Raw genomic sequence first — 21,293 nt, forward strand, 5'->3', positions numbered from 1 at the left:
GCTGCCAGAGTGAAGCAGTGTTGCTGGGTGACACTAGGGACCAAAGCCAGCAGGAAGCTGGCACCAAGGAGCAAGCTCCTTCTCTTCCCCAACTTTGTAGTCTCCCTCTGGTACCCTCTGGTGGCAAGCCTAACATGGAACCAACTAGTAAAACTGGCTTTCAGAGGACCAGCACTGGCATCCCAGAACTGAGTGTGGAGCAGGGAGACAGTAGCTGAATAACATGCACAGCCTACCCTTTTGACTGCTCAGCATGCAGACCCACCTTCTACACATATTTGAACTACTATACATGTTTCTGCCTAACACAACATAGACATCCTTCACGCAAATGAAATGATGTTCTCACTGGCTCCTCAAACAAGGAGTCACAAAGTCTCATTGTATGCATCTTTGAAAGGGAGTAATATTATCCATATCTGGGCTTTGCTAATTAATCCTTAACTTCAGTTGTAGTCTCGTGTGAATATGTGCTACCCAGAGTCTAAATTGTAGAGTTAAATTTCCACAACAGTGCTTGTATAAAATAATACAAGAGGAAGGGGGAGAAGAAAGGAACTTAGTGTACACACACACACACACACACACACACACACACACACACACACACACACACACACACACACACACACACACCCCAAGCAGGAAGGAAGTGTGCATAGGTGCTGCAGTGTTCATGTCTCTCACTGACCTTTTGGCAGTAGTTGATAATTACATCTTTATTCTCTTCTTATCTATTCCATATATCCTTTGCCCCCAACCAGGATCTCAACTGATTAGACTTCTTTACCTGAACATCTAAATTCTCAGTAGTCCTGCCTTTCTTTGGATTACTGTAGTTTTTCATGAACTTGTACTGTTGGAGATAGAAATACTAAGAGGTGCCTTGAAGAGTCCACCCTGGCTTCCAACCATAGTCCTTGCTGACCTTTGGAAGGCAGCAGCCCAGTATCTTCTAACCCCAGCTGGTAGAGTATCTTCTTCATATACCTTCTGGGTCAGTGCTCGAGGAGCCCCCGGTTGGCTAGGTGGCCGTTTCACCTTTTGATTCATTGTGCACTGTCGCCTCCTTTAAGTGGAAGCATTCTTCCCTTTAAAACCAGGACCTCCATTCCAGCAGGGATGGAGTGTATTTTTAGAGTAATAGTGAGAATGGCCACTCCTGCCTCTATACCTTGATTCCTGGACCAGTGTCTTCTGACCTGGGGAGAGACAGCTGATTCAGAGCACATACTACATCTTGTGAGACAGAAGGCCATCCTTTCAGAATGTTGTCTTCCAGCTGTTGCTTTCAGTAGGTCCTTCCATTCTGCTCTTGGGCCACCTGCTTGCAGGTAATGGGATACGTGGTAAGACTGGTGAATTCCAAGTGCTGACAGACACTACTTCATCAGTGGTCCATGTGGTGTTTTCAGACTGCGGGCCATGAGCCATGGTGGGCCTGAGGACAGTTTAGAGGGCTGTGACCAGTTCCCTCCCTTCTTCCCTTCTTCCTTTCCTTCCAATGAACTAGAATAACTAGAGAGGCTGGGATAGAAAATAATAGAGTGTAACACATGTTGTAAGGGGTACATATTTTGGGGGAAATATTCTTATACATACTTAACCATATCATAATTTAAAGTTCATTCCTTAATATAATTCATGGTGACAATACTTTGAAAGCTACCAGTGTAAGGAGACATTTGAACTTGTGGGTTTCTCCTCTCCAACCCCTGTGGTTTATCAGTCCCTCTCCACATGATGTCAGTGTTGATTGCAGTCCTGCAGTGGTCCTGCGCACCAGGATGGGTTTCTGTGGAAATCTTATTTACTTGTGACAAAATCAAAGGATGGCAGTCGTGAGTGAGATCACCTATAAAACTTAACTTTTAGAGTTCTTTAGAAGATTAGATGAGACCATGTGACTGTATTCTGTGCTCACGCTCTGTTGTATAGCGGGAATCAGGTCCATGTAACACAGTCTGTTAAAGATGTGCCCAGAGTTATTTATGTAATTTTTTTTTAATTTTACCATAAAAATTCTTTAAATTTTACCATAAAATTTCTATTAATCCTAAATTGTTTAGGTGACTGGAGTGATCTAAATAGAGTTAATTCTGTGATTTGAATGAAATTTCAGATCCTCTGTTCATAATCTCTCTCTTTCCACCCCTCCTCTGACTTTTTCTCCAAATGGTATTTTTTTTCTTGGATCTTGAGAGCCTTGTGGTTAAAGCAGAGATGAAAATTTTGTGGAAAAAGATCTGCAAAATAAATTTCTTAGAATGAATTGAGTTAGATGGCCCAGCCCTCAGGCTCAGACCTTGCCTAACAGAATGAATGAGCCAAAGTTAGTGACTTGACAAAAGGTTTCCCTTAAGTGCCCTGTAAATTTAAAGCGAATGGCTTTAACTGGCTGTTGTTGAAGAAATTGTCTTACCATTTTCTTTGTACTGTCTTTCACACAAACAGCGCCAGGAATGCTTTTGGGAATTCGCTGTGTTGGAGGTCCTGATAGGCTTTGAAGAGATAACTGTGCTGAGGATAGAGTGTCTTCAGGAGAAAATCAACTTAAAATTTTGTTTTTCACTAGTTACAAGTTTACAACACAGTGATTCACAATTTTTAAAGGTTATATTCCATTTATGGTTATTATGAAATATTTGCTAAATTCCCCTTGTGGTACAATCCTTGTAGCTTTTTTTTATATTTAATAGTTTGTACCTCTTAATCCCCTACCCCTGTATTGGCCCTCACCACTTCCTCTTCCCTACTGGTAACCATTAGTTCTCTATGTCTATGAGTCTACTTCTTTTTGTCTCATTCACTTGTTTGTTGTATTTTTTAGATTTCATATGTATGATATTGTATATTTGTCTTTCTCTGACTTATTTCACTTAGCATAGTGATTTCAAGTCCATCCATCTGTGTTACTGCAAATGGAAAATTTTCATTCTTTTTTTTATGGCTGAGTAATATTCCTGTGTGTGTGTGTGTGTGTGTGTGTGTGTGTACACACCACATCTTCTTTATCCATTCATCTGTTTATAGACACTTACATTACTTACCTATCTTGACAGTTATAAATAATACTACTATGAACATTGGGGTGCATGTATCTTTTTGAATTAGTGTTTTTGTGTTTTTTTGGGTATATAGCCAGGAGTGGAATTGCTGGGTCATATGGTAATTCTATTTTTAGTTTTTTGAGAAACCTCCATACTGTTTTCCACAGTGGCTGCACCAATTTATATTCCCACCAACAGTGTACCTAAGGTTCCCTTTTCTCCACATCCTAGCTAACTAACATTTGTTGTGTGTGTGTGTGTGTGTGTGTGTGTGTGATGACAGCCATTCTGACAGGTGTGAGGTGATATCTCTTTGTGGTTTTGATTTGTATTTCCTTGATGATTAGCAATGCTGAGCATCTTTTCACGTGTCTGGTGGCCACCTGCATGTCCTTTTTGGAGAAATGTTTATTTGGATCTTCTGCCCATTTTTTAATTGGATTGTTTGGTTTTTTGATGTTGAGTTGCATGAGTTGTTTATATATGTTGAATATTAACCCCCTATTGGTCATCTCATTTGCAGCTATTTTCTCGCCTTCAGTAGGTTGTCTTTTCATTTTGACAGTTTCCTTTGCTGTTCAAAAGCTTTTAAGTTTAATTAGGTCTCATTTGTTTATTTCTTCTTTTATTTCCTTTGTTTTAGGAGACAGATAAAAAAAAATTGCTGTGATTTATATTGAAGAGTGTTCTGCCTGTGTCTTCCTGTCCCTGATATGTCCTGTTTTTAAACAGCTGAATCAAGACAATATTCGTATATTATACAATTTACCCTTTTAAAATGTAACAATCCAGTGGTTTTCAGTGTATTCACAAAATTGTGTATCATCACTATAGTCAATTTTAGAACATTTTTATTACCTCCTAAAGAAATCCTGTACCTCTTAACTGTTGCCCCTTAATTCCACCCTACCTAGCCCCCTAGCCATAGGCATCCACTAATCTACTGTCTCTTAAATTTGCCTATTCTGGACACTGTATGCCAACAAAATCATACAGTAGGTTGTCCTTTGTCACTGGCTTTCATTTATCATAATGTTTTCAAGGTTCATCCATGTTAAAGCGCATACCACTACCTCATTTCTTTTTATTGCTGAATAATATTCTATTGTATGGATAGACCACATTTTGTTTATCCATTTGCCAGTTGATGGACATTTGGGTAGTTTCCATTTTTCAACTGTTATGATACACAAATTTTTGTGTGGATGTATGTTTCCAGCTGTCTTGGGTATATAGCTAGGAGTGAAATTGCTGGATCATATAGTAACTCTGTATTTAACCATTTGAAGAACTGCTTGACTTTTCCAAAGCAGCTGCCCTATTTTACATTCCCACCAAGAGTGTATGAGTGATCCAGTTTTTCCACATTGTCACCAATACTTGTTATTACCTGTCTTTTTGATTTTAGCCATCTTTGTGGGTATGAGTACTGTCTCATGATTTTGATTTGCATTTCTCCAGTGACTTTTCATTTGCTTATTGGCCATTTGTATATCTTCTTTGGGTTTTGTCTGTCTTTATTTGGTGTGGAGGGATAGCAATATCTGTAATCTGCCCAATTGTTTGGTAGAGTCTGGTTTTCCAGAAGTTTCCCACTTCGCTGTTGTAGTGAAATCCACTTACACATCAGAGAATACTTGGTTGAAGTGATATTCTTTTAAAACAGTTATAGTTAAGCCATAACCCACCCATAGGCTATGTATAGATGACAATATCATGAAGGCTCTAAATTTTGTGTCTTTGTAAAAAGAAATTAAAACTGTAAAGGAGTCAGGCAGAGAAGGGAGTTTTATGAGCCTTCGTAAGTGGCGGCATATGATATATCTAGTTCCTTCTAACCCTCTGGCCTAGATAAAGGAGTACATATGTTATTTTGTGTCTTCACTCTGCTTTTTCAAAACCATAGGAGTATTTTTGAAAAATTGCATTTTCCCTCCTGGAGAAGTGGAGAAGTAACCTCTGTGGTATGTTTATTTCTTATTATTTACCTTTGATTAAGCTAATTGAAAATCTGACTACATTGCAATAGTTTTTTTAAATTTAAATTTTTTTCTTTATTTAAGTTTGTACCTTTTGACCACCTTCATCCAGTTTCTCCTCCCTTCACCCTTGGCCTCTAGTAAGATCGAATCTGATCTCTTTTTATTTGTTGAGACAGTATTTCTGTACTGACACAATGATAGTAAAAATTTTAAAGTATTCAGCTGCTAAAGTGTGAGGTACAAGTGCCTGAGGTGTGCAGAGTATGAATTCTGTCTCTCTCGTCATGTGTAAGAACAGCTTTCTAGTAACCGTAACTCCATATTTGAAGCACGTGGACTTTTTCATGCTTACATGTATAAACGATTCATGCTGTGTTCCTTTTCTATTGTTTAAACTCAGTATACCTTGCCACTCAGTGATCTTTTCCTTTGGGAGAGTCTGGGGGAGACCAAGGGGCGGTCACTGTGAGCTCTGGTCTCATTCTGCCACTGCGTGTTGGCTCTGCCTCCTTGTTTCTCACTTAGTGTCTAGTTTACAGTTGGATGTCGGTGCTTGCTGTGTTCATTGTGATCTTCTGGGCCATCAGTCTCCCTCTGCTGAGCCCCTCCCCTACCTGTGTGTTCATTCAGGACGTAAAGCTTTGCAAATAGGCAAGCTCTTTGGCAGCTTCTCATATTTGACATAGGATCAGTGTTTATGGATTTATTGGTTTCTCTTCAAAGAACTGAGCTCCCTCAGAAACCATGGTTTTGCTTCATGACCTCCCAGAACAAAAATTGAAGTTCTGACATTGCCTGAAGCTTCCTGAGCTGAGGGATAAATCAGAACCTCTGTAAACACTGTTGGTTCGTTCATTTTGTAGCTCGAAAAAAAGCAGTGGAAATCACCTATGAATCGGGAATTTGACTCTCAGCTGTCTTTTTTTCTATGACAGTATATAGTTTGAAAAGTTTTTCTAAGAAGTTCATTACCAAGAGGAATGAAGAAATACTGTAGTTACTAGTTATATGCACTATAGAATATGATCTAATCTAATATAAAATATTAGAAATAGTTAGGAGGAAAATAAACGTGTGAAGCCTATTTCTTGGACTTGTCTGCCCTTTGTCGGGGGGCAGGGGGTAGAAGGGGAGAAAAGACTGGTTTTCTGTTTTTCTCCTGGTTTTCTGTTATTTCACAGCAGTTGTTCTTAGAAGTCCTAGGAAAGCAATGCCTAGTGGATACGTTTTTGTTTTTGTTTTTGATGTATACATAACATGCCATGTACATAACATAAAATTTACCATTTTGACTTTTTAAGTATTGTTTGGTGCATTAAGTACATTCACATTGTTGTGTAACCATCCATCTTCAGAACTCTTTCATCATTTTAGACAAACTCTATCCATTAAATAACTCCTCATTTCCTCTTCCCCTCAGCCCCTGGAAACCATCGTTCTACTTTCTGTTTCTATGAATTTGTCTATTCCAGTTACCTCGTATAGTATTTGTTTTTTTGTAACTGGCTTATTTCATTTAGCATAATGTCCTCAAGGTTCATCTGTGTTGTGGCATGAATCAGGATTTCCTTCCTTTAAGGTTGAATAATATATTCCATTGTATATAGGTAACACATTTTGTTCATCTTTTGATGGACACTTAGGTTGGTTCTACCTCTTGGCTATTGTGAATAATGCTGCTGTGGTCATGGGGATGGGACTGGAGTGAGGGTTCCCCAAGAGTGGTTTGAATTTCTTGTTGACACTGACGGAGGGAGCCCCTTGCCCTCCCTACCATGTGCCCAGAAGAGGAAGAAGTAGAGGTGAGTGAGACTGAAAAGCTGTTAGCAGTAAAACATCAAAAATGAAGCCAGGCCCTTTATTGTATTCACATACCACAAAATGCACCTTTTAAAAGTGTTCTTTATACAACACAGGGAATATAGTCAGTATTTTGTAGTAGCTATTAATGGAATATAACCTTTAAAAATTGTGAATCACTGTGTTGTGCATCTGTAACTTAAATTATATTGTATATCAACTATACTTCAATAGAAAAAAGAAATGTATTCAATCCAGTGGTTTTTAGTATATTCACAGACTGTATATTGTGTATAGGTAGCCTATATGCTAGAAACACTGTCTAATTTCTGAACATTTTCATTACTCCTAAAATAAGTTCCATACTCATTAGCAGTCACCCCCCACCCCCCATTCTCTGGTAATCACTAATCTACTCTCTTATCTCAGTGGATTTGCCTATTCTGGACATGCTGTTTAAATAGAATCAGCTAATATGAGGTCTTTTGTTACTGCCTTCTTTTACTCAGTGTGGCATTTTTCAGCCTCATTCACATTGTAGCATGCATTGGTTCTTTATTCCTTTTATGGCTGAGTAGTATTCCATTGTGTAGTCACACCATCCTAGTTTGTCATACTGAAAGATGACTGACAGAACATCTGAGGATGAGGTGATCATAGCAGAGTCAGGTATTATCAGGAGAGGAAGACATGGACTTGGATCTCAATGGGAGTCAAGGGCAGAAATCCAGTCTTGGGAACTATGTAAAGCAGAGGTGGCATTTTTAAAAAGATATTAGCATGAATGTGATCTCCAAATTGAAATATGTACACTGTGGGTGGCTGAACTGGTTGTCAATAGATACCATCCATCTATTCATGTTCTCTGATGGAGTTTATGGTAATTATCATTCTGATGCAGAACAATCAGTGACACCAAATACACATTTTGAATGATTCATTTTGTCATACCTCTGTTAGCATGAAACTTACTTTTTGACCTTATTGAATCCTTTGCTCTAAATATCTTCTGTTTTTCTTGTCCACTAATTTTGTTGGTTGGAAAATTATTAATACTTAAAATTGATACAAGTTGCTTAAATGTTCATTAATGTATCTCTAGGAAACGTTTCTTTTCCTCAGAATGATTTTTGTTTCATTCTCTCTCATTGTTTTAAATAGTAACTTCGGGTTTTATTTTTTTTAAGTGGATCAGATAGACTACATTAGCAGCTTCAGATTTGCTTGGTTACCGTTTGTGATCCTTTGTAAAGTTCAAACATTATCTTTTGTATCTCAAATAGTATTCATTGGCTTCTGTACCCAGGATGTCTAAAATAAGTAATAATAACAAATTGAGATTAAATTTCTAGGTACCATCTTTATTTATATTCAACTATTACTTTTTAAATTGTTTTCCTCACAGTACAGAAGTTAGGTTAGTTGGTGAATTTTTTTTTGAAATCTCAGGATAATTTTTAACCCAGGTGTTTAGTGCTTTATAGTCAACAGTATTCAGTTTCTGTGTAGATAAATTTCTATGGTGTGTATCTGCCAGTGCTGTGATGAGGCATGAAGACTTGTATCTGCTGATGTCAGGACTTGTGTGTAATCTTGAACACTGTAGCTCTGCTTTAACAGAATTACCCTTCTGAAGCCCATGGCTCTAGACCACATATGATTACTCTGTTTATTTTGTTTGTTTGTTTTGTTACTGGCATGTGGCCAGTATCTCTACTCCTTTGATCTCTGTAGCTTTTTGATACACTTTGCATTAAAAGTCAGGAGACAGATGAAGCCTAGATTTTTGCTTATCTCTTGGGCTTAATAGGTATACTAGCTATAGAGGACAGAAATGTTGGGACTGCATGGTATTCTCTGAAGGTCTGTTCTCACTACATTACACAGGTTTCTGTTACCAACCTGCAGGTTCAATCATTATAATTCACTCTAGAGCTCCAGTGGCGCAATTGGTTAGCAAACGGTACTTATAATTCACTCTAACTTTGAAATCTATAGATAGAAAGTGAAAACCATTTATTGCCTTGTGAAATAAGGAAGAAGATCAGGACAGGTTTTAAAAGAGCAGTAACCTTTTTCTAGATGCATGTTGTAGGAGGGAGGGGTTTCCCTGCATATTCATCATGGTCTTTTTACATAATTCGCTTTTCATATTCTAAAAGGAAAATGGGATGAATCAATTTGGTATTATATCAATGACAAGCTTTCCTATCAGCCTTCCCTAAAGATACACACAAGGTAGTGTAGTGTTACTGAGTTCAGTCTGCAGTGGAAGGACCTGGATTACTTATGCACCAAAAATAATAACCTTGCTGTCTGTGGGACTTAAGTGTGCATTTACCATTGCATACCAGAGCGCTGCTTCAGAAGGTGCCAGGTAACCCTTTATCCATGTTCTCATTTGCATCTTTGGGTATCAGACATGAGGGAATTCTTTTGAGCAATGCAAACTTACCAGCCCCCTCTCTAGCAAAGAGTGGAAGTGGGCAGAAGATTGTCAAGATTGACACAGCAATTTCATGTTCCCTTGTGGTTTGCTGTCAGCAAGCTGTTACCCACACACGCAAAAGGTTGTTTGAAGTGGGCTTACACATGTTTCCATAGCAGCAGTCATCTTAGTGATTCCTCTCGTTTTTGGACTTTTTTTTTTCCTTTTGCTTCTCTGTTCCTCACTGATGCAGGATTAAACAAACAGCATATTTAGGTCAAGGAAAGAGATGTTTGCTAATATAGATGCTAGGCTAAGCATTCTGGGAGAGCGATTTCTTGCAGCAGATGAACATTCTTTGTGCCTTCTAGCAGCATCTGCAGCAGGGTGGCTGTCTGGCACCGTCTTTTTCATTTTGGGCAGGTTCTGAGATTCAGAACAATCCGGAGCAATCGCAGGAGCCGGCAGTTTTGCAGTCACCATATGTAAATCTTCTGCTTATTTGTTCTTTGGTATTAACCATGGAGTGATCTGTTGGAAAGACGATACTTTAAAGGTTTTGGTGCATTTGAGGTGTGTCACTTGTTTTTGCACCACCCCTCCTGTTTGACACTCGGAGCCTGGATTTTTTTTTTTTTTTTTTTTTTTTTTCTGTCAGGCTGTTGGGCAGGAGCAGATTCTAGTAGAGCAGCTCGGAGCTTCCCTTCTGTTCTGGTGTCGGCGACTGCCTGTCATGAAGATGGTACAGTGGGAGCCGGCTCTGAGGAGCCAAGGAAGATGATGTGGAAATGGAGTAGAGATCGCTAGAAATCAGAACCTCCACACCTTGGGGATGGGTTGCACTACTAGTGTGATCCTGTTTAAAGGCATCCGCACCGTTTTTGAAAGAAACTGTGCTTATATGTGCAAACAGCAAGGAGAGAATAATGCCCTTGAATTCACAGCATACAGTTGGACAAAAGAAGATTCAGAACTATTGATCTCCTCCTGTCTGGTAAATTCTGCCTCTTAATTAACAAGTAGTAGTTTAATGATGTTAGAATAAACTAGTCTTTGCTTGTAAAGCAAATGTGTTTAATTATTTCCATTTGCTTATATATATGTAGCCTGTGTGTATAAATGGGTAATTAGTGGCCTTAAGTTTAAATTATGAGGTGCCTGTTGGTATGTGTGAGAATGTCATGTGTTAATCAAGCTGAAATACATTCAGAAAGAGCAGCTGGAGTAAGATATTTGATTACAGAACAGTTTTCTAAGTTAGCCTTATGAGCTTACATGTTCTTGGTATAGTCCCAGGAATAACACTAGCAAAACCTGTATTTAGGGCGTTATATATTGAACCCTCTACCTGTGATGGTGAATTATTCAGTCCCTTTACCTCTTAGCCTTTTACTTGTCTAGATTTTCCTTACTAATGGCTTGTGGTCAGTCCTTCGATTCAGGCGGAGAAATTTAAAGGGAACATGAAAGAAAACTGTAATGGGTGTGAGAAAAATATTTATAGTTTTATTATTTTAAATCCAACTTTTTATAATGTTTTTGAGTGAAGGCTCTTGAGTAAAAGGAGCCTTAGTTGACACTTCTGCGTCTTTTCCTCCTTTTCTGATGCCCAAGGAGGCGTCAAGTCACAGATGGGTGTGCCTCTCCATGCCCTTTTCACAAATGCCAGACTCATGGGAAAGCTACATATTGGTGTCCTCCCTCAGGATGCCTTGCCATTTTCCTTTCTGTTCTTATCACAGTTTTTGTCAGAACGAGCAGGGGATAATACTCGTGGGAGTTTCTGTGTGTGAGCCTGGCCAGCAGGCGCTTGGTGTGGGGAGGGCAGGGCGTGTGGAAACCCCGAAACCTTTCCTGGCTGTTAGTCCATCCGAGACTGAGAGGGCGTGCTGGTGTGCCCTGTGTACCTCAGGATCAGAGCAGGTCACCCCAACCTTGCTGGGGCCCCAAGAGAGGATGCACTTTGTGGGGAGGCTTAGGCGATGTTGGTTCTCAAAATCCCTGGGAGGAAGAAAAGGAGAGCATCACGCAGGCGTCAGATGCATTTTGGAAGCAGTGAGCATTACGTGTGGGGATGGAATTTAAGTGGTGCTGTTTTAACTATTAAATATTTTAAACTGTGATATATTTTGGGATATGCTTTTGAGAATATCTGCTATCAGACATTGGAAGGACCAGCTCATTTCAGTGTCTGTCCCATTAGTGTAATCCATTACCCTGACAGCCCCAGGACTGCTGGGCTCATGATGCCAGCGCCTCTCCCATGCCACTGCTTCTGCCCCCTCAGGCTGCACCACCTTGTGTTTGGTTAACCTGCCTTTGAGAGACTCTGCTTGTTTTTCCTTTTCTTTTATTGCATTTGGGAAATACATACCTGCCAGAGGCTTGGTTGGTACTCTGGGACTGGATTCTGAAATGCTGCTCCTGCACCTTGGGTTTGTTGCTCTCTGCCACCACCCCTTCCTGCACCAGCAGACCCAGAGAGATGCCAGGAGCATGTGTGCATGTGGCCAAGGTGCTGTGGGTCGAAAGATGCCCCCCCCCCAATGGGTCTCCCTGCCTCTGTCCTTGACCCTACGGCCTCTTCTCTATGCTGCAGACAGTGGTCCTTTGAAAAGAAAAGCCAGATCATCCTTATTCTGCTCAGGGTCAGATCCAGAATCCTTACAGTGGCTTCCAGGTCCTTCCCCAACATGCCCACTGCTCCCTGCTTCTTCCTCACACTCCTCATTCCTTACTCTCTCTGGCCTCTTCTCCTGGGATTTCCACCCAGACATTGACCTGGTCCACCATTGGCCTCCTGCAAGGCTTTGCTCAGATTTCCCCTTCGTGTCGAGATGTCCTTGACCACCGGTGTAATCCTGCAGCACCCCCAGCACACCTTCTCTGTGTCCCTGCCATGGTTTCTTCATAACATTGATCTCACCTGATACACAGCTAGGCAAGAGTAATGGCATAAGTACAGTGATAGTAATTCATGGTACATGTTACTCATAGTGCGTACACGGGAATAAGATCTGTGATGGCAGGGATTTTTGTCTGTTTTACTCACTGCTCTGCCCCAGCAGCTGGAACAATACCTGATTTGTAGCAAGTGTTCAGTTAATGAGTAAATTCTGGTGAAATGGTTTTATGATCTTGAATTTGAACATGGAGAAGCTGTGAAGAAAGATAGGTTATGGTCTTAAAACCAGTCTTTTGTCCAAGAGTTTTTGTCCTGGAGCTACCCTGAGAAGTTGCATGGTCCAAGGCTGGCCATTGCGTGGGTTTGCTATGATCCTGAGTGACAGCTGATGACACTGTCTTTGGTTATTGCCCAGACTAGCTCTGTTGAGACCCATTCCATGACATAGGCATTTGGGGACCTTCTCATCTTTTGGTCTGACCCAGCCAAATCCTTCATTAAGGGAGCCCTGCCCATTGGCACTCCCTTGGGCCTCCTCCATGCAAAGTAGGCTGACCTTCTCATCAGGCAGATGCATTTCCCTGTCAGGCTTGTCAGCCTTGGTTGGGAGGGTGTCTGTCCTTCTTCCAGCTCAGGTGGTGACTCCAGCCGGTGGCTCTGCCTTCACTGTCAGCAGGTCCAAGCTGTACTCACCTGCTCCTCAGAGTATAACCCCCATCCGGCTACTCATTGCATAACAAACCTTGTGGAAGAAAAGTAATGTTCACAAGGCCACTTTTCTTTGAGACACTCTAAATAGCCCAGATATCTGCCCATCTGTCAGAAACCCCATGCGTGGACTGCGTCGTTTTGGCCTCAGTAGAATTGCTGCTCCTGAACTAAGCTTTGTGTTTCCCTCTTGTGCACACTGAGGGGCATCATCATGAAAGTGATGTCTACCCTGAGGGTGCTGTTGAGGGCACTGAGGTCACTTGCTTTCGTAACAGTGAGAGGCACTGTAGTGTGGTGGCGAAGAGTGTCAACTCTGGAGCCAGCCTTCAGGGTTTGAATCCCCAATCCACAACTTGCTAGCTGTGTGACTTTGGGCAGTTTACTTAACCTCTCTGTTCCTCAGTGTCCTTATCCATTCAATGCAGATAATAATAGTACTTACCTCATAGGGTTATTAAATGAGTGAATATGTCTAAAATTCTTAGGGCAGAATGTACGTTAGTGCTGATTGTTAGCAGTTATTGTAATTATATCAATTTTTCAGTGTTTCTTTTATGAGGAGCCCTGGAAGAAATTTCTTCTCTCCATGCTCTGACTTTTGTGCTTTTCCTAAGGAACTACTTAGTTTTTATTTTGTATAATTATGATTCATATAATTGACCTCAGCTACCTCTTCAGCTGGTTCTTAAAAGAAAGCCTAGTTCCACACATATGACTGGATTCTAACAGGTAGATAGATTCTTTCAAAATGATTTGCTTTGAATTCCCTTAAACTTTGCCTCTTATTTTCCTGGATTACTATTTTATCACTGTCAGCTTTTTCTCAACTGCTTATTAAAATACTTTTAATCTTCTTCTGTATGTATTTATGTAAATCACTTTAAATCCTTTTGGAACAAAGCACAATATGAATTAATAAGCTAATAGAGAAATATTTAGTGAAGAAAAAGCCTTTAGGTTGGCTCTGAAACAAAATCAGATGTCTTTTAATGTTAATTTAATTCCATAAAAATCTTACTAATTTTGCTTTTTTTTTCTTTTACATTTCATTCTAACATACAAGTTGCATGCTTTCTGGTTATTGTTGTTTGTGCCAAATGCTAAATCAGAAGTAAGACATTTTTATATAATTCAGTTAGCACTTATGTGTTACATTGTTATCTGTTACCTAAAAATTACATGGGTGATTTTTAAAAAAATTTTTAGTATAGCTGATTAAAAATCAGGTATCTTGAGTGCAGACATTAACTTTATAAGCCTGCAGCTTTGTGATCTCAGACAGAAAGGTTCTTTTTATGTCTAAAAGGCATGAATCAGCTCCATGGTGGGTAGTGCACAGGGAAGAGGGCTTATCTGGTGATTGTGGACTGACTGAATTTCAAGTGTACCACACTTAAATTTCGATGAGTAATTCTACCACAATGGAGGGGCAAGGCTGAGTTGGGATAGATTTTATTCCTGAGTATAGCTTTTTCCTAAAGTCTCTCTTTTCTAATTCATGGAATGTGCCGCTCATTCAAGAAACACCCTCGAGGAGGGGAGGCTATAGCTCAAGTCGTAGAGCGCATGCTTAGCGTACACAAGGTCCTGGGTTCAATCCCCAGTACCTCCTAAGAATAAATAAATCAGTAAACCTAATTACTTTCCCCTACTAAAAATAAAAAAAGAAATATCCTCGAGTGCTTCCTTGTGTGCAGGTGCCGGGCGTCCTCTTCCCTGCGGGGGCGGCTGACCCCGGCGCGGGGCGGGGGGCCCTGTCGGAGGGCAGGAGCGCACAGCGCAGGCGCCTTCCATGCGGACAGGCAGCTTGAGCTGAGTCGAAAGACTTGTAAATCCAGTTTCTTTCCTTGTCTGCGAAGGGTTATGCCCGGCCGGCCCTATTGACTAGGACTTGCCCAGTTTCACTGACAGCCGGTAAAAGCCCTTCCTCTAAGCGTGTCTGTAGGTGGCAGAACTGAGGAGCCGCATGATGATTCTGTGCCGTGTTTGTTCTCGTTCTGCCAGTTCTTAACTGACGTGGAGGAAGACCCTCAGTTACAACTTTGGCAGAAGCTAAGTCTCTGACCACAGCCTCGTACAGAGGGCACTGCTGGAGGTCACAAGGGGAGAAAACAAACTTTCTCGTCTGCCATTTCTTTTGACATGTTGGGAGACTATAGTGATATTTTACCCCATTGTAGATTAATAGTTAATCTTTTTTTCTTACTTCCTTAAAGCTTTTACGTTTTTCTGTTACAAGATTTGCTGCGCGTCTTCAGCCTGTTCTCTGCCTTTGTTGCTGTGTATCATCTTAGCAGCCCGCTTCAGTTCCCCAGGCTCATCAACAGTCCTTCCTAACATGAAACACCTTACTGACTATGAAAGTCCTTTGGTTTCACACGTGCACTGTGCAGAGAGCAGAGTTGAAGGCCATGTGATCATAAGAGCCTGCAGTCCTGCTTGTGCGTGTCTACGTGGTTGTGGGGAGGGGTGGGCTGTGGGAGTGTAAGGGGCAGTAATAGTATAATCAGTGACCGGTGTGCCAGACATGGTGAGGGGGTGTGAGTGAAAAGTGATACAATACTTGTCAGCTTGAGGCAGTGGGAAAAGTAAAGGCTGGATCTTGATTATTTTAGGTGTTCTCTCATAACCGTTTCTTGTGCTGTTGTAACTGCCTTGAGGTGTAAGAAAGCAGAAACCTGCTTGGCTGCCTTCTGGAACATTCCTTTGGCTCTAGGTCCAATCATGGGACCATGCCTTTGGGTAGGCTGTGTTTTCTATTTTATTTCTAATATCCTTCCTAATGATGCCCAGTGGATTTTGTTGCCTATTTTGATCACAGCTGTGAATTGGGCTGATGTTTTCAAGGAACTGTCTGCTCTGATTCCTAGATCGATTTCCTGCGCCCTGAGATTTCATTGCTCTATTTGACGCTGCTTTTTGAGAGTGCAGCCAGCATGAGCTAGCACGAGAGGGTATTGTACCTTTCCCCAGTGCTTTTAAAAAATTTACCATCTTTTTAATATTTATTAAATTACAACCAGGAAATTAACATTTATTGTAGAAACTAAGCATGCTGTGTTTACTACACAGAGGTAACCACTGATATAAACATTTTGAGGCCAAAACGTTCTTGAGTTTCATCCGTGTATAGCATTGTTCATATGTGTGTGTTTGTGTATGTGTGTATAAAATGAGTTGCAGTTGACTAAATTGTGTCATCCTCTCACCCCCAATTCATACATTGAAGCCCTAATCCACAGTGTGATTGCATCTGGAAATAGAGTCTTTAGGAAATAAGTTAGATGAGGTCATAGGGTGGGATCCTAATCTGATGGGATTGTAGTCTTCTAGGAAGAGTAAGAGATCTCTCTCTCTCCCTCTCTCTGCCCTGTGAACACACAAGAAGGCAGCTGACTGCAAGCCAGGATGAGTATCCGTACCAGGAACTGACTGTGCTGGCACCCTAACCTTGAATTTCAGCCTCTAGACCTGTAAAATAAACTTCTGTTGTTTAACCAACTTAGTCTATGGTATTTTGTTACGGCAGCCCAAGCTGACTAATACATGCAATAAACATGTTATTTTGTTTTATAGTCTTATTACTTGCTTTAAATAGACTCACAAACATCTTTCCATGTCAGTGAGTATATATTTATGTCTCATTCTCAATGGCGTCATTTCATTGTATGGATGTGCCTTAGTTCATTTTGGGCTGCTGTAACAGAATGCTGTAAACTGGGTGCCTTACCCACGACAGACGTTTACTTCTCACAGTTCTGGAGGCTGGGATCCAAGATCAGGGCATCTACAGACTTGGTGTCTGGTGAGGACCCATTTCCTGGTTCCTAGATGGATTTTTTTTCTCACTGTAAGGACAGGGCGAGGGAATCTCTCTGGGGCATCTTATTCCCTTCATGAGTCCTCCACCCCCAAAGGTCTCCCCTCCAAACACCATCACATTCAGAATTAGGTTTCAACATACGAATTTTGAGGAGACACAAACATTCACATGCAGGAAGTGATATACTGACTATACCATTTTTTTTCCAATTGTAAATGTTGTCATAAACATCTTTGCTTATGTACTTTAAACAGTTGTCCAGTTATTTTCCTAGCACAGACTTCTAGACCTGGAATAAGGTCACAGAATATTTGCTTTTTAAAGTATATATATATATGTGTGTGTATGTATGTGTATATATGTGTGTGTGTGTGTGTGTGTGTGTGTGTACACATATATATATGTATAGCAGGATTGCCCTCCAGAAATACTGTTTTGAGATTTTTAAAAATTGAAGACAAGAAAATTTGTTTTTTCCCCCTTGTGACTTTAAGTTGTTTGCGTTCATTATTGCACTTTATTAAGCTGTTGATAGAGTTATCTGCTGAACAGAATAATGTCGACTTAGATTGCTGTATACTTAGATATTAACATAGTTAACCCGGGATTCAAATTAGCACTAATTTTGCCTCAATTCTGGAAGAATGACCACCAGCATTCCTAAGTATCCCAGGAGAATTCTGAAATGTTCCATTGTTGGGGCTGGAGTGTGTTTGTTCTGGGAGGTCTTCGGACTTTTAAAGTTAGTAGCTGCCTCATAGATGTTAGAAATAGCAGCAGAAATACTGAGTAGAAACAGTTGAGTAAGGCTGTTATTGCTTTGCTCAACTTACTTTTCAGATACTCAAAGTAGCTGATTTATGTTTCTTCCACAGATTTGGTGAGAAGTAATGGCTTTTTTACCTTTTTAAAAGTAACATTGATTATCTTTCATATTTAGAATACATAATTATTATAGAAAATTTAGAGACTACAGAGAAGAATAAAGAGGAAAACAAAAATCAGTCATAATCTTATTGGCCAGAAATAATTACTGATAATTACTGCTTAACATGTAGTTTTCTGCTGCTTATGCAACTATAAAATATGGTATAATAGTCCACAAATAATCCCAGTGCCTTTTTCATTTACCATTTTCTTATGACCATGTTCTTACACCCATAATGTTCTGCTAACACTATTTAATATGTGCATAATATTCCATTGTAATGTATGTACTAAAATTTATTTAAATGCTTTTTTCTTGTTAGGCATTTAGGTTATTATAAATTAAGCTCACTAAGGATGTCTTTATTCCCGAGTCTTTCATGGATCTATAATTATTTTCATAGGCTAGATTCATAAACATAAACTTGTTAAGGCAGGAATAAATATTTTAAAGGCTCTTTAAGGCATACTGTTTTATTGTTTGATGATTGATCCAGGTTACATTCCCTGAACCAGTGACTATTAATCTTGTTTAATGTATGATGATTGCCAGCATCATTTTTGCCAATTTGGGAGACAAAAGATACAATTTCCAAGCTCCAAATCCTTTGTTATGTATATTTCAAGTATTTCTTCTTTTCACCATTTGCCTTTAATTCTGTTTACTTGGTTTATTGTTCTAGTTTTACTAACAGAAATTTAAATGTATGTAATAAGCATAGTAGTCTTTTCCTCACTGATTTCTTCCATCACTTTCATGCTTAGAAATTCTTGCCTATCTCAGATCAGATATTTACCAGTGTTTTCTTTGGGAATTTATTTGCGTGTTTATTTATTTATTTACTATTTGGTTATTTCATCCAAGGAAACTGCTTGCCACCTGGTTTTATAAATAAAGTTTTATTGGCATAAAGCCACACTGTTTTGTTTTTATGTTGTCTATAACTTCTTTCATAGTAGTTTCAACAAAGATCTATAATATTTACTAGCTGGCTTAAAATATTTTTTAGCGGACCCTTTACAGAAAAGTTTGCAGACTCCTGCTTTAGTCAGCCTAGAATTTATTTGATGTATGGTTTAGTTGAGACCCTGACTTGATTCCCTCCTTACCCTCAGCACTCATTTTTCCCAGTCCTGTATTTTGAATAATCCATTCCTTACTCATTGATTTGTGATCCTACTTTCAGTGTGTTTTATGTTCCTTTATATACTATGTTTTGTTTTGGTACTATTCTTTTTGTCCGTTATAGAAGCAAAGTTCTTTACTCAACTGTCAGTTCAATTGTAATTTAGTAAAAATGGAAACAAATTTAAAGAGAGAAACATGAATTCTACATTTTTAAGATAGACTAAGCAGACTGTACTGCATAAGTTGCTGAATTAAGTAGTCTTATAAAGCATACATTGCTAAAGATTCCAGGGGCAAAGGGTTAAGGATTGAGTGTAAAGTATTCATCTAGATTTGTTTCCTTGGGAAGTAGCCTGCTCATAACATAGATCAAGCTTGTCTTTATAAGGACTCTCTGGTGCATTTTGATGAAAGAAAAATTCCAATGTGGCAGCTGCATCCTCAAGTAACCTTGATCTGAATCTACATTTTTTGAGTATCCGGTCTTTGCTAACAAAAGGAGTCCCAGCAAAATATAAGCAGAGGCACTCCCAGAGTTCCCAACCGATTGTATTTGTGTCTGCAGGAAATACATCTGTATCTTAGTAGATGGAGAGTGAATGAATTCTAGTTTTTCTTTTATATGTTACATGAATTCTAAAGATAGTAATTTCCTTCCTTACCTACATTTTGTGTGAGTGTAAGTTTTGAATATGCATGTGTCTGTGTGTTCATCTCCGTGTGACTGTGTATTTGTGTATATATGTATTTTTTTGTTGTCACTTTAGTACTGAAATTGGCTAAAGGGGTACTTTACTTTTTTCAGATGTCAGTGAACAATCCAGGGCTTTATCCTAGGATACACTTCAATAAACATTTGTTTCCCTGCCAAGGAAAAAGCCATATCCTAGAAAACTGAAGTAGATGTGACTTGTGAGCCTAAGCAGAGGGACGTGGAGCTCGCTGCCAATGAACGGGTTTGCCTTCTCTTCTGGAATGGGTTCTGCATTTACAGGGTCTGTGTGATGAGAATTGGCTTACAGTTGTCTGGGTGGGCTGGGTGGCAGTCATGTACGCTACATAGTGTTACCTTGCTGCACGTCTGGTATTCCTTATGTTTACTAGCCTGTGAAATTGACAACAGCATCACCAAAGACTTAGTCTTACAAGTTACTCTTAGTTCTCTAAGCTTCCTCTTTATTGGAGAGCAGTCAGAAGAGAACCCTGAAATTGTTTCCTTGATTTTTCCCCTCTTCTGGGAAAACTATTTCCTCTCCTCATAGCACTTCTGACACCAAATGTGTGGGGTTTTCCCTTTACATTTAAGAACTGGGACACTAACCGTCCACACTTAGTGCCGATCCCATAGGTTAAAACGGGCTTAGTCCACAAGACTTCCCCCACTTCATGTATCCCCAGGTTGTCACCTGTGCTTCTCACCAGTCAGCTGTAAATCAGGGTTCCTACGACCCCCTCCTGGGATTCTGTAATTTGCTAGAATGGCTCACAGAACTCAGGGATACACCTCACTTACTATTGCTGGTTGTTAAAGAGTACAACTCAGGAACAGCCAAATGGAGGAGAAGCACAGAGCAAGGTGTGTGGGGAAGGGCTTGGAGTTTTCATGCCCTCTCCAGCCGTGTAACTCTCCGACACCTCTGTTTGTTTACCAGTCCAGAAGCTCTCCAAACCCCTATGTTCCTGGTTTTTATGGAGGCATGGCTGATTCAGACATTGGCAATTGGTTACTGAACTCAGTCTCCAACCCTTCCCTCCTGGGAGGTCAGGGAGCAGAGCTGAAAGACAAAACCCTCTATTCATAGGATTGGTTCCTTTGGTGACCAGCCCCTCCTCCTCTAAGTCACCTTATCAGCATAAACTCAGGTATGATTGAAAGGGGTTTATTATGTATAATGGGATACTCCTCATCCCTGTCACTCAGGAATTATAGGAGTTTTAGAAGCTCTGTGCCAGGAGCCAGGGCAGAGACCAATGCATATTTCTTATTATGTCACACCCAGTATCCCTTAGATGCCTGCTAATACAATGGTGAATAAGCCACCTTTCGTGCTCTTTGGAAGGCCTGGAGAACTCTTAAGTGGAATACAGGCTGTGATGGTGATAAGCCTAGCTACCATGAGAAAGCCTGCCAGGGACTCCTAGCTCACCTTTGGGACAGAGTCAAGGAGGGCTTCTGGAGGAGGTGATGTCTAACCTGAGTTTTGAAGGAGGAGAAGTTAACCAGCTGAAAGGATTGGAGAAGGACATTTCTGCAGAAAGAGTATAGCTCCAGGGAGGGAGAGCTGAGACCTCCTTGGAGCTGCTCTAATTCTATAAGGCTGGAGGGGGCTTACTGGGCTGGAGGACAGTGGTGGAGGGACAGTGGTGACCAGTGAGGCTGGGGAGGTAAGCAGGGGCCAGATCATGGTGGGTCTTTTGGAACTTTATTCCTTCCAGTTTTGAAGGGGAGCCATTTACTGAGGGTTTTAGAGAAGGAAAGACATGGTCAGACTGACGTTTTAGAAGATCTTTTATACTGTAGAGATGATGGATTGGAGA

At 40.2% G+C, this 21,293-nt stretch overlaps 1 protein-coding gene across 8 annotated transcripts in view; it reads left to right on the plus strand.

Annotated features, from left to right (window-relative positions):
• Positions 1 to 21,293, plus strand: part of DOCK9 (dedicator of cytokinesis 9) — a 256,366-nt gene that overhangs the window by 50,182 nt on the left and 184,891 nt on the right. For 3 of the 8 annotated variants that reach the window (XM_064493001.1, XM_064493003.1, XM_064493004.1), the window contains exon 1: positions 9,918 to 10,254. The exons of 4 other annotated variants lie outside the window; for them this stretch is intronic. In XM_064493001.1, coding sequence (XP_064349071.1) covers positions 10,093 to 10,254 — 162 coding nt within the window. In that variant the 5' untranslated portion in view covers positions 9,918 to 10,092. Of the gene's footprint in view, positions 1 to 9,916; positions 10,255 to 21,293 lie in introns of those variants that run through there. One more of the 8 variants, XM_064493012.1, reaches the window with a different exon arrangement.

Source organism: Camelus dromedarius, chromosome 13, assembly GCF_036321535.1.
Source record: "Camelus dromedarius isolate mCamDro1 chromosome 13, mCamDro1.pat, whole genome shotgun sequence".
Taxonomy (NCBI): domain Eukaryota; kingdom Metazoa; phylum Chordata; class Mammalia; order Artiodactyla; family Camelidae; genus Camelus; species Camelus dromedarius.